The 14,080-nt window shown below is 49.8% G+C and overlaps 6 protein-coding genes across 6 annotated transcripts in view; 2 read left to right on the top strand and 4 right to left on the bottom strand.

The window, feature by feature from the left end:
• Positions 1-594: 594 nt before the first annotated feature.
• Positions 595-3,573, bottom strand: M431DRAFT_505831 (hypothetical protein). Its single transcript, XM_024918700.1, has 9 exons — positions 3,346-3,573; positions 2,884-3,269; positions 2,398-2,816; positions 2,235-2,334; positions 1,854-2,142; positions 1,673-1,788; positions 1,381-1,551; positions 1,237-1,313; positions 595-1,143 (listed from the first exon to the last, which is right to left on the bottom strand). Exons 1-9 carry the CDS (start codon positions 3,406-3,408, stop codon positions 950-952), a joined length of 1,815 nt encoding a protein of 604 aa, XP_024777980.1. The 5' UTR covers positions 3,409-3,573; the 3' UTR covers positions 595-949.
• Positions 3,574-3,873: 300 nt separating this feature from the next.
• Positions 3,874-4,888, bottom strand: M431DRAFT_3282 (hypothetical protein; the record flags this gene model as incomplete). The annotated part of the gene is made up of 3 exons (XM_024914344.1): positions 3,874-4,317; positions 4,377-4,661; positions 4,715-4,888. 3 exons carry the CDS (start codon positions 4,886-4,888, stop codon positions 3,874-3,876), a joined length of 903 nt encoding a protein of 300 aa, XP_024777979.1.
• A 1,732-nt stretch (positions 4,889-6,620) lies between these two features.
• On the bottom strand, positions 6,621-7,023 carry M431DRAFT_505829 (hypothetical protein; the record flags this gene model as incomplete). Its single annotated transcript, XM_024918699.1, has 1 exon — positions 6,621-7,023. A coding segment is annotated over one exon (364 nt), but the record flags the coding sequence as incomplete, so codon positions are not given.
• A 1,569-nt stretch (positions 7,024-8,592) lies between these two features.
• Positions 8,593-9,813, bottom strand: M431DRAFT_110630 (hypothetical protein; the record flags this gene model as incomplete). The annotated part of the gene is made up of 1 exon (XM_024911756.1): positions 8,593-9,813. The coding sequence occupies one exon, from the start codon at positions 9,811-9,813 to the stop codon at positions 8,593-8,595; it is 1,221 nt and encodes a 406-aa protein (XP_024777977.1).
• A 1,407-nt stretch (positions 9,814-11,220) lies between these two features.
• Positions 11,221-13,824, top strand: M431DRAFT_110624 (hypothetical protein). Its single transcript, XM_024911755.1, has 3 exons — positions 11,221-12,506; positions 12,565-12,869; positions 12,928-13,824. Exons 1-3 carry the CDS (start codon positions 11,463-11,465, stop codon positions 13,577-13,579), a joined length of 2,001 nt encoding a protein of 666 aa, XP_024777976.1. The 5' UTR covers positions 11,221-11,462; the 3' UTR covers positions 13,580-13,824.
• Positions 13,825-13,854: 30 nt separating this feature from the next.
• Positions 13,855-14,080, top strand: part of M431DRAFT_548893 (hypothetical protein) — a gene marked incomplete at its 5' end in the record, with an annotated part of 1,101 nt that continues 875 nt past the window's right edge. Inside the window, one exon of the mRNA XM_024921272.1 lies at positions 13,855-13,903. Within this exon, the coding sequence (XP_024777975.1) occupies positions 13,855-13,903 (49 nt within the window). The remainder of the gene's footprint in view (positions 13,904-14,080) is intronic.

Below are 14,080 nucleotides of genomic sequence, written 5' to 3'. Positions count from 1 at the left end.
TTTGTGTTTCGCTCCCCTGGTTGTTTGTGGTTGCACTTTTATATAAGGTAGTTGTCGTCAAATATCATTCAGTGCGTGCTTTTGTTATCAATGGTATAAATGAAATGGATGATGTCAACCATGCGGGACTTGGAATGAGAACATGTGCAAAGACAGCGCCAGCCGCCGATATAAGTAGCAGCAGAGAGGCCAATGCATCTAGCAAACAGCCAAGCCGATGCCCTAGTATTTATCATCCAATGCTCTTCTCCATCGTCAATGCTCTCTCTCTCTCTCTATCGTCCACCAACAACAGCTTCCCAGAGCAGGGTCATCGGACAACGGAGAGCGACCGAAGGGTTGTTTGCTTGCCTCATCCTTGCACCATGCAATGCAACTAAGGTAGGCTTCCATCCTGGCAGGGTTGGGACTGGGAGCCGCCCGCGGCTCGTGTCCACAGCTTCCGCTCGTTAGCCCGGCTTCGGCCGACAGGCGAATCGTCGTCGATCGCCGGTGACACGATCCAGACGCCCCCAAGTCTCGGATGATTCATCTTAGCCCATGGCTATTGTCTCTACAGGCTGTGGGCTCTCTTCTCCGCACATGCTCTAGTGTCTGGATATCCTCATCAACGCCGAAAACTGTCTCAAACTCAACAACTACAAGCGTCACCATGTGGAGAGATTGCGCATTTAACCACATATTGTGGCGCTCAGCCAGGCTCGAATACGGTATCGCGGCAGCCTCACAATCCCCGCATCCATGGAACGAGCAACAAGACATCCGAAGCCCCTGTTGCATAGCGAAGCGTGTCAAAGCCCAGCTGAGCGCCTCAAACGTGCCAATTCGCTTCCGATCTATCGCATCGCACAGCATCTTAGCGGACCCGTGCGTCTAAACTAGCCGGGAACCCATGACACACACGTGTAGACAACCGTTTTTCTATCTCTAGGCTTTATCTTGCGCATTTTTATTCCGGTTTATACCCTTGAGGAAACGCCCAACGCCCAGTATCAACCCGCGACCGCCATTCCGCACGTCTTAATGCCGCCTTAGCTAGCTGAAGGATCATGATGTCGCTGCCGTGAGGGCCCATGATAGAGCCAGTAAACGGACGACTCTCGCTTTTATCGGTTACTCGCGAATGGTAGGATGTCTGTGCGACTGTGATGTTCATCGTCTCGTCAGTACAGCGTTGCTCAAAGGGGAAGGACGACAATTGGGAAATGATGCCAAGGTGTTCGAGAAGAAGCTCACAGGGAATAACAAGATGCGGCAGTCCTAAAAGAGGCGCGAGGACTTGGGGGCCAATACCATGAATTCTGGTCGGCGGTCTAGATGATGTTAGCTGCATGCACTGAATCCTGCAAGTAATATACAGAAACCATGTCATCAACCCACCGTGGTAAGTCATCGCGATACTGCACTGTATGAGGGCCGAAGGGGAGGACCATGATAGTCTCCGAATCCCCGAGTGTCGACATGATGTTGTCGCCAAACCATTTCTTGAACACCTCGATGCGCTCGTGGTGGTTGGTGTAGTCTTGCTTCGTTTCGTTTTCGCCGATGCCCCTGATAGCTCGCTCTTTAGCATTACTTCACCCACACTCTTGACCTGCTTACTGCAGTCATGCCTGTCCAAGTCCTGGATCATGGATTTGTAGTGCATATATGCAGTGAGCTTACTACTTACCATCTAAAACGAGGTGTCGCCTCAACGTAGGGTTCGCGGCCAAACTTGGTTTTGTAATCACCGCGGAAGTCCTCATACTCATGATAAAAATCAGAGCAAAAGGAGCTAAAGGGAGCCTGCGTCATGTTTAGCAGGTGACGGGAGATCGGAGAAATTAATACTTGGCAAATTTCTTACACACCTCCTTCATGTATTCTTCAAGGGTTTGCCCGTTGGCCTCCTTTGGCGGATGCGCGTCCCAAGCATCGGATAAGCGCATCTTGTCAGCTTTGACTCCAAGGAAATGCTCCAACATGGCGACAAATTTACTGTCTTGAGCCTGGTCACTCTCAGTGGTGGAAGCAAAATCCAAAGGATATATGATGCGCTTGGGAAATGGCATGTTCGCGTTTGACGTGTTCAATGTGAGCTGAGCAATACTGAGCAGGTGGTGTAAGTTGCGATTCAGCAAGCCAATTGCAGCATAATTCCTATGCAGTAATGACAGGTAATTAGTCTCAACGCTCACACAAAAGGAAAAGAAAGAAATATTGTCCCAAAATATTCATCTCTCAAGGCTTACTGCGAATCATTTCTCCATCCTTGCAGAGATGCAGCCTGAGCAGAGGCTCTGATGGAGTAAACACCATGAACACGCGCTTGCTCACGAACTCCCTCAAAAGCTAGGCTCATGATCAGCAAACTTCACGTATTCTCATTAACAATAAGAGTATAACTGCACTCACAGTCTTTCGCAATGGCATATTCCATCCAGTCATAGCCACTAATACTTGCTCCAGCACCAGCGGCGCTTCCACCAGAATCTTGGTAGCCATCACCTCTTGGATTCCACGGAGCCGCCACATCTACCCATTCTCTCCCCGAATCCAGTTGCGATGACTTGGTCTTGCCCACGATTATGGCGCCCATGTCAATTAGTTTCTGGACGAATTCTGCCGTCTCAGAAGCTTCAGTGCCATACAGCTGAGACCATGACCGGCTCGACAAAGTTGTCTGCACACCTTTCAGCGATGCAGCGTCCGTGATGGAAATGCGGACTCCAGAAAGCGGCTTTCGAATTGACGGTGCAGCGTGATAGAGTCGAGATGGCACCGCAATCGACTTGGATGAACCATTGTCAGAGAGTGACGAGAGCGCTTCGAACCTGAATTTCGCGTCAGACGAATCTGCCCTGGGAATTGAACTTATTTCACCAATTGAGCAATACATACCCGTCGTCAGTACCATTCACACTATTGGGAATCACCCCAAAGGTAAATGCATCCAGGAAATCATCGTACAATCTCCATGCCTGGTAAAGATTTGGTCCATGGAGAAAATACGGACCCGAAGGCAAGTCTTCAAAAGCAGTAGCCTCAACCTCGGGCCGCTGCAAACTGAACAAAGCTCTGCTACGGGGTGCTGGATTTTGGATAAACCCAATCGTCTTGTTCTTCTCAGGCTTCTCTACCAGGATGCCACCAAAATCAGGCTGAAAGACATCGTCTACTGTTGCAAATAACTGCAGGATGCCCTCCAGATCCGTATTGATCTCAGTTGTCGTGAGGAGAGTGACGGGAATAAGCGCATCGGGATTGATGGTCTCCTCAATTGTGCCCTAAACAATAACCATCCAATGTTAACAAAACAGTGAATTTTGACGACATGCAATTGACGGACACGTCGGATCATACCAGTTTCTGAGGATGAAGCAAATACTGGGAGCCCGCTATGACGACGGTGAAGAGATTCTTCATGTTCAGGCCTGGCGCGGATGTCGCGTGGTTGGGCTTCGGCAGAAAGAATTGGAGAGAATCAGGAAACTGATTCTGGAGCAAACGCCGCGCCCATCCCAGATATTTACTCATCTCCTCTCACTCAAGACAGCTGAATGCCAGTTTGCACCACTTCAGTTGTGAGAGGGAAACATGCCAGGAAATAGGAGACACGGAACACGGGCAGTCACTGTAATGCATCTTCTACTGCTTAAACAGCGTCTCACTGTGGATGCCGTGATTGGTTGGCTGCGCTTTGATCCCTGTTTGCGTGTAGCACTGTGACAAAATACTGGGAAATTAGCGAGGTAAGATGAGCACTCAATAGCAGAATCTCCAGAGAACTCGGCTTCCTGAGTCCTTGGTAATTGACCAGTAGTATTTCTTTTGCATGCTATCAATTACATCTTCATCTCATCATTTCAAGACTCGAGATGCTTGTTTGCACTAGTACGCAAGTTCTCCTGTGTGGTTAATCACCAACTTCTTCCCATCAACAATCTCCGCTTGACGGCGCACCAGCTCATCTACAGACCAATTTGCAGTGATATATCGACCATTCAAAAAAGCTGCATCCTTGGTCGTCAACCAGACGGACAATCCGCCCACTAGCTCCGGCGCGTCCTTTGCAAATTTTTGGAGAGATGGAGTCAAGAGGTCTGTCATGACTGTTCCCGGATGAACGCTGACGGCCCGCACGTTGGGGTTCTCCAGAGCAATAAACGCAGACAGCTGCGCAATCGCAAGTTTAGACAGAGTATAGCTGGCCTGTCCAGGTAGAGGTACAAATGCCATGGCGGACGACAAGTTGACAATGGTGGCCTCTTTAGTTGTGCCCACCAGATTGAGGAATTCTTGCGTCATGAGAATGGTGCCCTTGATGTTGACTTCCTTTGAGTGGTGTTAGTCCACAAAATTCTTCAACCTGAAGAATGGAACTCGTTTCTTACAATTCCGTGCCAAAGATTGTCAATGTTGGCGTGCCGCAAAGGCTTGACATCGTCTGGGGTACCCGCATTGTTCACCAAAACATCGGCAGTCCCAAATGCCTCCTTGATCTGTCGAAACACAGCCCTCACAGACGCCTCGTCCTTGATATCGCACGTAAGGGGCAAGAACTTTGTGTTTGGGTATTCTTGTGTCAGCGCCTCGGCCGATTCTTGCAGCTGAGCAGAGTTGCGGGCAACAAGCACAATTGCTTTAGCTCCCGCCTTGGCAAAGGACGGCACGAATCCCTAAACACACATCAGCAACTAGGTTTCGCAATAATTGCGGTAAGATCTTTTACCCTTCGTCCTAATCCTTTGCTTGCACCGGTGATTATTACGACTTTGCCCGCTTGCGACAATGCGGGACTTGTTGGGTCTATCGAAGGGTAGACATCCCGGTGCAGTTCTTTAGTAAAGGCCTGAGCGTAGAGGAGAAAGTCCTCGTCAAGTCCAGCAAGAGGGTCTTCAGCCATATTGGGATTTTTTTTCTAGATGACAGTATTAGTTCTACTAATACATCATCAATGAGTCTGTGAAACGCCAGGCCTATCGTACCTTAGAGCTAGTTATACGCTATGTGTGCGTTATACCGGCCGCACTTATGAGTTTCTTACACTGATCGTTACAATAAACTGAAGATAGGTCTCCTCTGAAGAGTATAACAATCATGCAGCTCAGTTTCAGTTTATATATATGCGAGCATATACGTATCCTTGTATCTACCGGATCAAGTGTATTATGGCCCGTTAATATCTCCGAGCTCACTAAACAACATCTCTTCAAAGACTCAGAAAAGAACAAGTGTACGTAAGAGAAGCCCAGGAACGGGGTTATCTGTCCAATGGCGTGAAACTACGAGGTCAATCACTCGGTAATGGGCCAGCTATTTCCCTGGTTGTCCCTTTGAGATTGTTGTGATGCAACGCTTCTATTGAATCTGGTGATGCAGTCATGCATGTCACCACATACCAAGCGTCAGCAGCCCGGTAAGCATATTAGAGCTACTTAACCAACTGCTGCGTTTGCATAAGAAGGCCGGCTTCTCATAGGTAGCATTACGATTTGTCAGATTATTGTACAGGCTTGGTATGCATGATTACGGGCTAGCCACTGTGATTACAACTGCTAATACGATTTCAGCCAAAAATATGCATAATTACAGATTTAATCAAGAATGCACTGCTACTGCCGCCGATTTGGCTGGCGCATGCCGCTGTTTGAAGCGGCTTTAGCAGCTAGAGACTTGGCCATAAGGTACACTATATCTACCTACTGTCAGGAACGGCGGCTCAAAGGAAGAGTGAGAGAGTCAGGGTTGAAGGCGGCACGGTCAGTCTCACGGCCTACGCAGCTAGGATTACATAAAGGACTGTATTTATCTCTGACCTCCCTAGGAATAAAGGGTCGGCGGCTCCTTTTTATATCCTTTGTTTAATCTCTTCAGCCACCTAGCTTGCTAGTTGATAACTCAGACGCCCCTATCCGGGCTCAAAGAAGAAGGAGGCATATCCTTTGTGACTGGCCTCTAACACCTACATACATTCACATAATATCGATCAATACCTAGTAGGCTTATGGATCAGATCTTAATGATCCTGACCCTTCGATCGATAAGTTTGATCGATTACAGCACTAGTTTCCGCTTTCCGGTTTCGCAACAGACACAGGCGTTTATTACAAGACTTAAGAATACTACTACAAATTATTTACAACGGCTAACCCTTCTGTGCATTACGATAGATGAAATGCTGACACTAGGTGGAAAGTTACTACTGTATTCATTTGATGATTTGAATCTGTAATACAATCTCCGATGTCTGTGATTAAGCAAGGAAGGGAAAAGGTAAGTGTGAAAGGGACAGCGCAACGGCTGACCTCGTTATCAACACCGTTAATTCGACGACTATTCTAATGGCAAGTCAAGGTATATTTTACAAGCTACCCTACCAAGCCTCGGTTACATCACGGAATTCGAAAGATTACAACACGCTGCATACCAGTCTAGAGAGTCAAATGAATGAGGCTGCATCAGGATTCTACATGCAGTCCTATGCTATGCGTATGTGTGCGTGCAGAGGTACCTTTTCAACATGACGAGCCAGTGACTTCATGCAAAGAGATCATTGCATTGATTTCTATCTACTTTTGTGAAACCCTCATATCTTCCGCCATAACTTGTGGTTAAGGGATGGTCCCCTCGTGCCGGTGCGCTATAAGTCTCAGCGCCATTCTAACAATAGGCGCTTAGGAGAAGCAACCAGCGTCAACGCAGGTCTTGTCGATATGGATCAAGTTTCCATTCGACTGCTCGAGCTGGAAGCAGTTGGTAGTGTCGAGGATGACGTGAGCTCCGCCGCATGAAAAGCCCTGACCGCAGACTCCGAACGCATGGCCGCTGTCGGGATTCTGGAGTCTAGCCGAGGAGAAACCTTCGCCCAAGGGGGACGAGACACTATTATCGCCGAGGTATTCATCTAGCGTGAGGGTGCTTCCGGTGCAGCCTTGGCCGCGAAAGAGGACAAAGTCAGCGTGCGAATCAGCAACAGCGGGAGCGATGAGCACTGAGAGGGCAGCGACTGTGGCCGAGAAGAAAGTTGTGGTCTTCATCGTGAAGGGTTTAGATTGTTATAGAGTGATAGTGGCTTGGGATTGATTGAGATTGATGCGTAAACGCGGTCAGCTTGACTTGGAGACAGGCCGGCACTCGACGATATATATAATTCCTAGATTAGGGAATGAGATTTTGTGAAATTATCCTCGGCCCTCATGTGAATGGAATCATGACAAGTCTCACCTTTTATGTGAATGGAATCATGACAAGTCTCACCTTTCAGTATAGAGCAAGTAACTGCTGATAGGATATGATTAGGACCTATGCTTATTCTATACGCGCGCACTAGTCTTGTACAGGGAATTCTTGTTGGTGATCTATTCCCTGGATCCAAGATCTAATATTATCGGGTAGGGAGATTCCTAAGGGATAAATGCTCATATGGATATTATTAAATAGAATAAAATATCTTATCAAGTATATTATATTAATTACATAGTTAGTATAATATATTAAATGGGGGAAAGCAGCGTGTTCTCGATTACAGCCTTCGATGAATTACAACTGCAGTAGTCATGTACACTATCGCAGGCTCAAGCCCGAAACAATTGTTCTCTTTCTTATTTCAAAAATCACCTACATAGTCTAGACAAATAAAAGACCTAGACAACGCCGGATACTGCAATCTGATTTTACATTTATAGAGGATTATTCATACACGAAGATGAGACCATGGTCTCCGGTGACTAAATTCGAATCTGCCCCATCAATTGCTACAAAGGGGAGAGAATCTCGAGAGCTGCTGTGGTTCGGATAGCTCTCTCGGCTCACAGCACTCATAGCTAGCGAGACCGTCTTCAAGCCCCAAAACCAGTCCATTCAACTATAAATACACTTTGATTGATAATTGCTTATCCTTCATTTATGTGACTGACTGAGCGCAAATTTCACCTGTAGAGATGTCAAATACTGGAAAGAATGAGGGGGAAAAGACATCTCCGGCTTGTCTAGTCAATACGATCGGGCACTTAATGAAGGGCATTAACCTCGTATGCTTCGGAAATGGTGGCAAAGGCAAGTGACCCCACAGCATAAAGATTCCCAAAAAGGAGTCAAAGAGCAGAGCAAAAGAATAAAAAGATCCGATGATTCCGATAGTGCTCATGGTACTCCATAGGTAAAGCGACAGTTATATATGAGTGGTATCCATCCATATTTGCCAAGGCAGAAGAAGCCGATGCACCTGATACTTTACTCTAGTGTCAACACCACAAAAAGGGGCAATTACCACATCACCCCCTGCTTGCACAGCTTCGACACACATGACCCGTATTGACTCACTGCTATCCGAACGCCAAGAGCACAATATTAATCACAAACATCATCAGATTCTCTCTACTCTATCTCTATTGAATGTCTACTTATATGCTCCACTCTAACGCTACATGCCACAATGACTAGAATGAGTTGAGTCTATCAGTCCTCTCAACATCCTCTTCTCGCTCTCCGCCATGCACCTCATGCAGACAATTTCTTGCTAATGCTTAACTAACTTTTGAACAGTTCCAAACCACAGTGCCCGGGCAAACAAAAGCACATGAATTACAAATCTGTGAATGTTTGATTTCAAAGGACCGAGATTTGATTCACCATGGGGTTAGCCGCTTCAAAGGCCTCCTTTGCATTCGCCTTGGGAGGGTAGATCACGCAACTGTTGATCCAGTTCTTAATCTCCTTGGCCGGTCCACCTGACTTGAAGATTTTTCGATCCCATCCATCGCACACGACGGCGCCCCAGCCGCCAAGGTCGAGACACGTTCCGTACGAGGGCTGCAGGTATGGCTGGCCCTGAATCTTGAGCAGATCGGCAGCAACGTTGTGTCCGGCGGAACGGCCAAGCGGAATCGCGTGCTGGCACGACATGAGCGTACGGTTACCCTTGTCGTCGGTCTGAGCTGAAGCCGCGTCGCCGGTGGCGAAGACATCGGGGCTTGACGGGACGCGAAGATCAGAGTCGACAAGTAGCCGTCCTTGCCTGTCCTTATCGCCGGGAATCTGTCGAGTCAGGGGCGTTGCCTCCACTCCAGCAGTCCAGACGACCGTGAGGGCATTGATCCGCTCTCCTGAAGCCGTAACCACGCCGCGAGCATCGATCGAGGCCACGGCGTTGCCCAGTTTAGTCTCAACCTCGAGGTCGCCGAGGGCCTGAGCGATAACCGGGCGAGGGTTCTCGCCCAAATCAGGGCCAATGACATCTGCCTTTTCGACGACAACGACCCTCACCTTCTCTGCCATCCCCAGAATTGCTCGTAAGCGCCGAGGGAGTTCCGTGGCGAGCTCGATGCCCGTGAACCCACCTCCACACACAACCACGGTGTTTCTCTCGGGGCTCGAGGGCAGCGCCGCCAAGCGTCCAAGATGGGCCTCGAGCTCTGCCGCATCGGTGATGGTATCGATGCTGAAGGCGTGCTCGCGCAGACCGGGGAGGTTTGGCTTCACCACACGACTTCCCGCCGCCAGGACCAGCCTATCATACGAGATGCTCGATCGCTCACCCGTAGGATCAACCACCTCCACTCGCTTGTCCTTGGTACGGATCACATCGACAACTCCTCTCACAAACCCAACGCCCGTGGCGTTCAAAAGTTCGCTCAGCGGGGCCGACATGCCAGCAGCGTTGGCTTCGTAAAGGCGCGGCCTAGTGACGAGCTTGGGCTCAGGAGCAACCATCACGACGTCGATGCCATTGCCGACACGGTCTTTGTTCTCCTCAATGAGTCGCCTGGCGGCTAAGGCGCTGTATAGGCCGGAAAAGCCAGAGCCAATGATGACAATCTTTTGAGCCATGGCGGTTGTATTGTATTGACGAGTTGTGAGGTTGCGTCTATTGTGATGCGTTAACATTGGTTGTTTTGCTTCTAAGCTTGAGAAATACGAAACGAGAACTTCCAACTAGCCCTTTTATACACAATTATAGACAGGCGACACAGACAAAAAAAAAAACACGAAAACCGGTTCCGAGAAGGAGAAAAAAGCATACGACGCAGTTGCGCATTGCGCGTCGAAAAGCCGCCATTGCCATGCCACCTTCGTCGTCTATCCCGAGTTCCCAAAACGGATACCCGGGTGGCCACCGGGGTGGCTTGATCCCGTCACGATTCCGATTTGAAACGAGATGGACTCAAAGCACCTTAGTCATGAGTCCCCGAGACGAAGGAAGACGTTAACAAGTGTTTGGCGCCGCCGCCATTGTTTCTGAAAGACCGGTTCGTGGGAATTCAAATCTTCAATCTCCACCATGCAACCCGGGGATCATCGCCACTGAACGCAGCGGTTGTGCCAAGTTGAGCATTTGACAACAAGATAAGAATAACGCTAGCTTGCGGAATGAAAAATGGGGATGGGCAGCTTTGGCGTAACCGTAAACGGCATTGTGGACGAGAGGACGGCGAGCATCTGCAGAAGGCTGCATTTACGTGTATCAGGACGAGTCAACTTGCAGCAGGTGAGTAAGACACAGAGAAGGAGGGAGAGATTTGTCACGCACGATGAGACTGCCAACCTCTCTCTTTATACTCTATAGAATAGGGCATGTCGTAGAGTCTGTTATTTTACCTTTGCGGCAATGTTTTGCGTGGCTGCTTACATTATGCTCATGTAGGTAGGTCCTTACATACTGAAGCAACGGCGGCAACTCATGTCAAAGCCCACCCAAGTTGAGCGAAAAGACACGACTTACTGTTCTCAACTTGCTTATCTTGCAAAGAGTCTCTATGCGGACTATTCTCTTCGTAAACCGCAACCAATCCACGTAAGCACTAGAAAGAGACTTTAAACGAGCTTAAAACCAAGTTCTTCTATTTCGTCCGAGCTGCTTCCTAGACCAGCTTCTTCGCGTATCCTAGTGCCATGCATCACATACAGTGTCAGAGTCCTGATACGGGGTTGATCATGCGCTATATTCGCAGCCGGGGTCCCCGTCATTCTAAAGCAAAAAAGGCCAATAATTATCCCTTCCAATCGCTTCCCAAAGAGCATTCCCACTCTTTGCAAATTAGCCACAGAGTTTTACGAGGCAAAAAGATGCGGCGTCGAACGTGCGGGTGAGATTTTGCATCTCCGGACGGGCCTGGTATAAGCTTGAATCGAACCGGCGGGTATCCGATGTGGCGGATACCCGAGCCGGATACCCGCGGGGTCCAAAACGGTATACAACGCGCTGAGCCCCGAGCCTGCAATTCACCAATTGCCCTCCTCATGCCCCCTGGAAACTCCAAGAGCCTCGTGGACTCACGTATTGCCAGCGAGATTGCTGCCCGCATTGTCGTGGATATCCCCCACCGTTTTTAGGGGTCCAGCCGATTATCAATCATCGATCCAGCGGCATCAGGTTGCCGCAACACTGAGAAAGAGACGCTGAGAGAGAGCCTGCGGGAAGCCGCTCACTCACAAGCCAACCAACTACATACTCACAAAGCACACACACAACTCAACCCATGGATCCGGACTCTGAACTCTCGGCCGGCAAGGGCGGCTCCCCTAAACCGTCCTCCGGCAGCCGAGTGTCACTAGCTTGTCTGCCCTGTCGAACCCGGCACGTCCGCTGTGACGCAAAGAAGCCGCGATGTGCTCGCTGCATCGAGGAGGACAAGGAATGCAGCTATGCAAAGTCGAGACGCGGCGGTCTTGATCGAGCTGCACTGGCTGCTCGCCGAAACCAAGCCGCTCTGGCTGCCGCAAGGAACAACGGCCAGCTCTCGCCCGCCGGGAGCATCGACGGAGGCTTCAGTGGTGAGGCCGTGATGAGACGCAATGAGGCTCGGTCTCATTCCGTGTCTCACCTCAACAACGTCCTGCCATCTGGTCTGGTTCCGCAGCAGCCGGCCATCGATCCCAGCCTGTACACCCCTCCAGACGATTCTTGGTCTACTTCCAGCGTTGTGCTGCCGTCGACGGACCTGCAATCTGTCGACATCACCAGGGACGCCTTCATAGACGTCTATTACAACTGCTTCCACCGCTATCACCCTTGTGTACTTCCTCGCCGGTTCCTAGAGCGCTATTTGCAAGACCCGATTCGGCAAGATGAGCTACGGCCACTGGTATACGTGATGCGCTTCATCGGCAGCATCTACCTAAGCAGCCATCAGCCATCACTACGGCAAAAATGCCTAGAGTTGGAAGAGCTCGCATCCTCAACCATTGCCCAGACGCCAACAACGTCGTGCAACTTCTTCATGGTTCAGTGCCACACCATCTTCTCCGCCAGCATGTACTGGCGCGGCAACACGGCCAAGTCAAGACACCACATAGACACGGCAATCCAACTCGCGCTCGACGTGGGAATGCATCGCCGTGAATTTGCCGTAGACCACGGAGAAGGAGATGCGGTTCTAGAGGAATCCTGGCGGCGCACATGGTGGCAGGTGTACATGATTGATGCGTATTACTCTGCCATCAAGCGCAACGCTGGCTTTGCCACGTTTTCCGTCGACGCCACGACAGATCTTCCGTGCGAAGAAGAAGAGTATGAGGAAGGAGTAAGTAATTGCATTTGATATTCTTAACACAAACATCGTTGCTAACGACTGGCCAAAGAATATCCCACATCCAAGAACATTGGACGACTTCAACTCTCGCGAGTTCAGCTCCGAAGATACTGTCTTTTCATCCTTTGCCTACCTAATAGGTGCCGTCCGTGGCATGGCATCAGCCATGTGTAGAGCCCTCTCGATACCACCAAATTCATCAGATACGGGAGGCTCATCACCCAGGGTGCTGGACTCTGTCGACTCCATCATTGAGGGATGGCTGCTTCTGCTACCAGAATCCAAAAAAGACATCTTTTCAGCAGATGGCCAGGTCGACGAGCTGATATTCCAAGCCATGATGGCTCTTCATGCGTAAGCTTTCCTTCCCTATATACATGTATTTCTTCCCCATATTAATCTCTCTCCACAGAACAACTGTAGGCCTTCACCGGCCATTCTCCAACTGCGCCTTCGATGCCCTAGAATGCATCTCGAGCTGCTCAACTCCCCCGCCAGCAGGCACCCACTCCGACAATGCAGAGTTCCGCTCCATCCACACCATCAAATGCATCCGCGCCGCCGAGGCCCAAATCGGCCTTCTCGCCCTTCCCACGAAGCCCTGCAGCCACACGCCCTTTGTTGTCTGCATGCTCACCACCGGCACGCTCTCCCTGCTCGCCGCCTGCCGCTACACCCTCCGCGGCCAGAAGCTCGCCGTGGCGCGCGACCAGATCCGCATGAGCATCGGCTGCCACAAGGCCATGGCCAACGTGTGGTCGCAGGCCGGCAGCAATCTTCACGAGGTCCAGGCCATCGCCCGCGAGGTTCTGGGGCTGCCCATGGGAAGCGGCAGCAGTAGCAGCAGCATCAACGGTAACAGCAGCAAACAGCCCAGGACGCCCATTCACAAGATCCCACCTAGTCCGGGTCCACCGTCGATTTCGGGGCCTGATCTCGACGGATCGTGCAGCGCCGACTCGCTCAACTCTTTCTCACTCGACAATATGCAGACGTACTGGGGCATGGGCTCTATCCAGCCCGACATGTCGTTTCCATGGTGGGCAAGCAATGAACAGGTGTGAAATACCGGTTTGACAATAAAAAAAATGGAATAAGAAAAAAAAGTTTAATAACGAAAAAAGAAAAAGAAGAAAAAGAAGAGCTCGTATTGTTGTTGGTTTGATATAATGAATGACACACTACTCGACTCCATATAGAGGCACTCTAGTTGATTGCCTGTAACAGTATTGTTTATGCAAATTTAGCGGAGCATCTCATACTTGTCGGCTATATAAGAATCAATAGAACTCCCTACTTGGACCCTGCCAGAGAGGCTATGCTACTACCATTTCATGTCATGTACGTCGCCATCATTGTTGAAGTGAGCTTAAAAGGACCCCCCGGGAGTAGGTACGTACCCATCCGGCAAACCGCAATGAAAAAGGCCCCACTTACCGCCGCTGTCGATAAATTCCCATCGCGGCTTATCGGTTATCGATTACCCGCGCCAGTCTGTAAATTTCCATCCACACAAAAAAGTCCATCCACTGAATCATCCATCAAACCACCAGCAACTCACCCAA

The sequence above is a fragment of the Trichoderma harzianum genome, assembly GCF_003025095.1.
Source record: "Trichoderma harzianum CBS 226.95 unplaced genomic scaffold M431scaffold_3, whole genome shotgun sequence".
Lineage (NCBI taxonomy): Eukaryota > Fungi > Ascomycota > Sordariomycetes > Hypocreales > Hypocreaceae > Trichoderma > Trichoderma harzianum.
The sequence above is the reverse complement of the archived record's forward strand: the minus strand, read 5'-3'. Positions and strand labels throughout refer to the sequence as shown.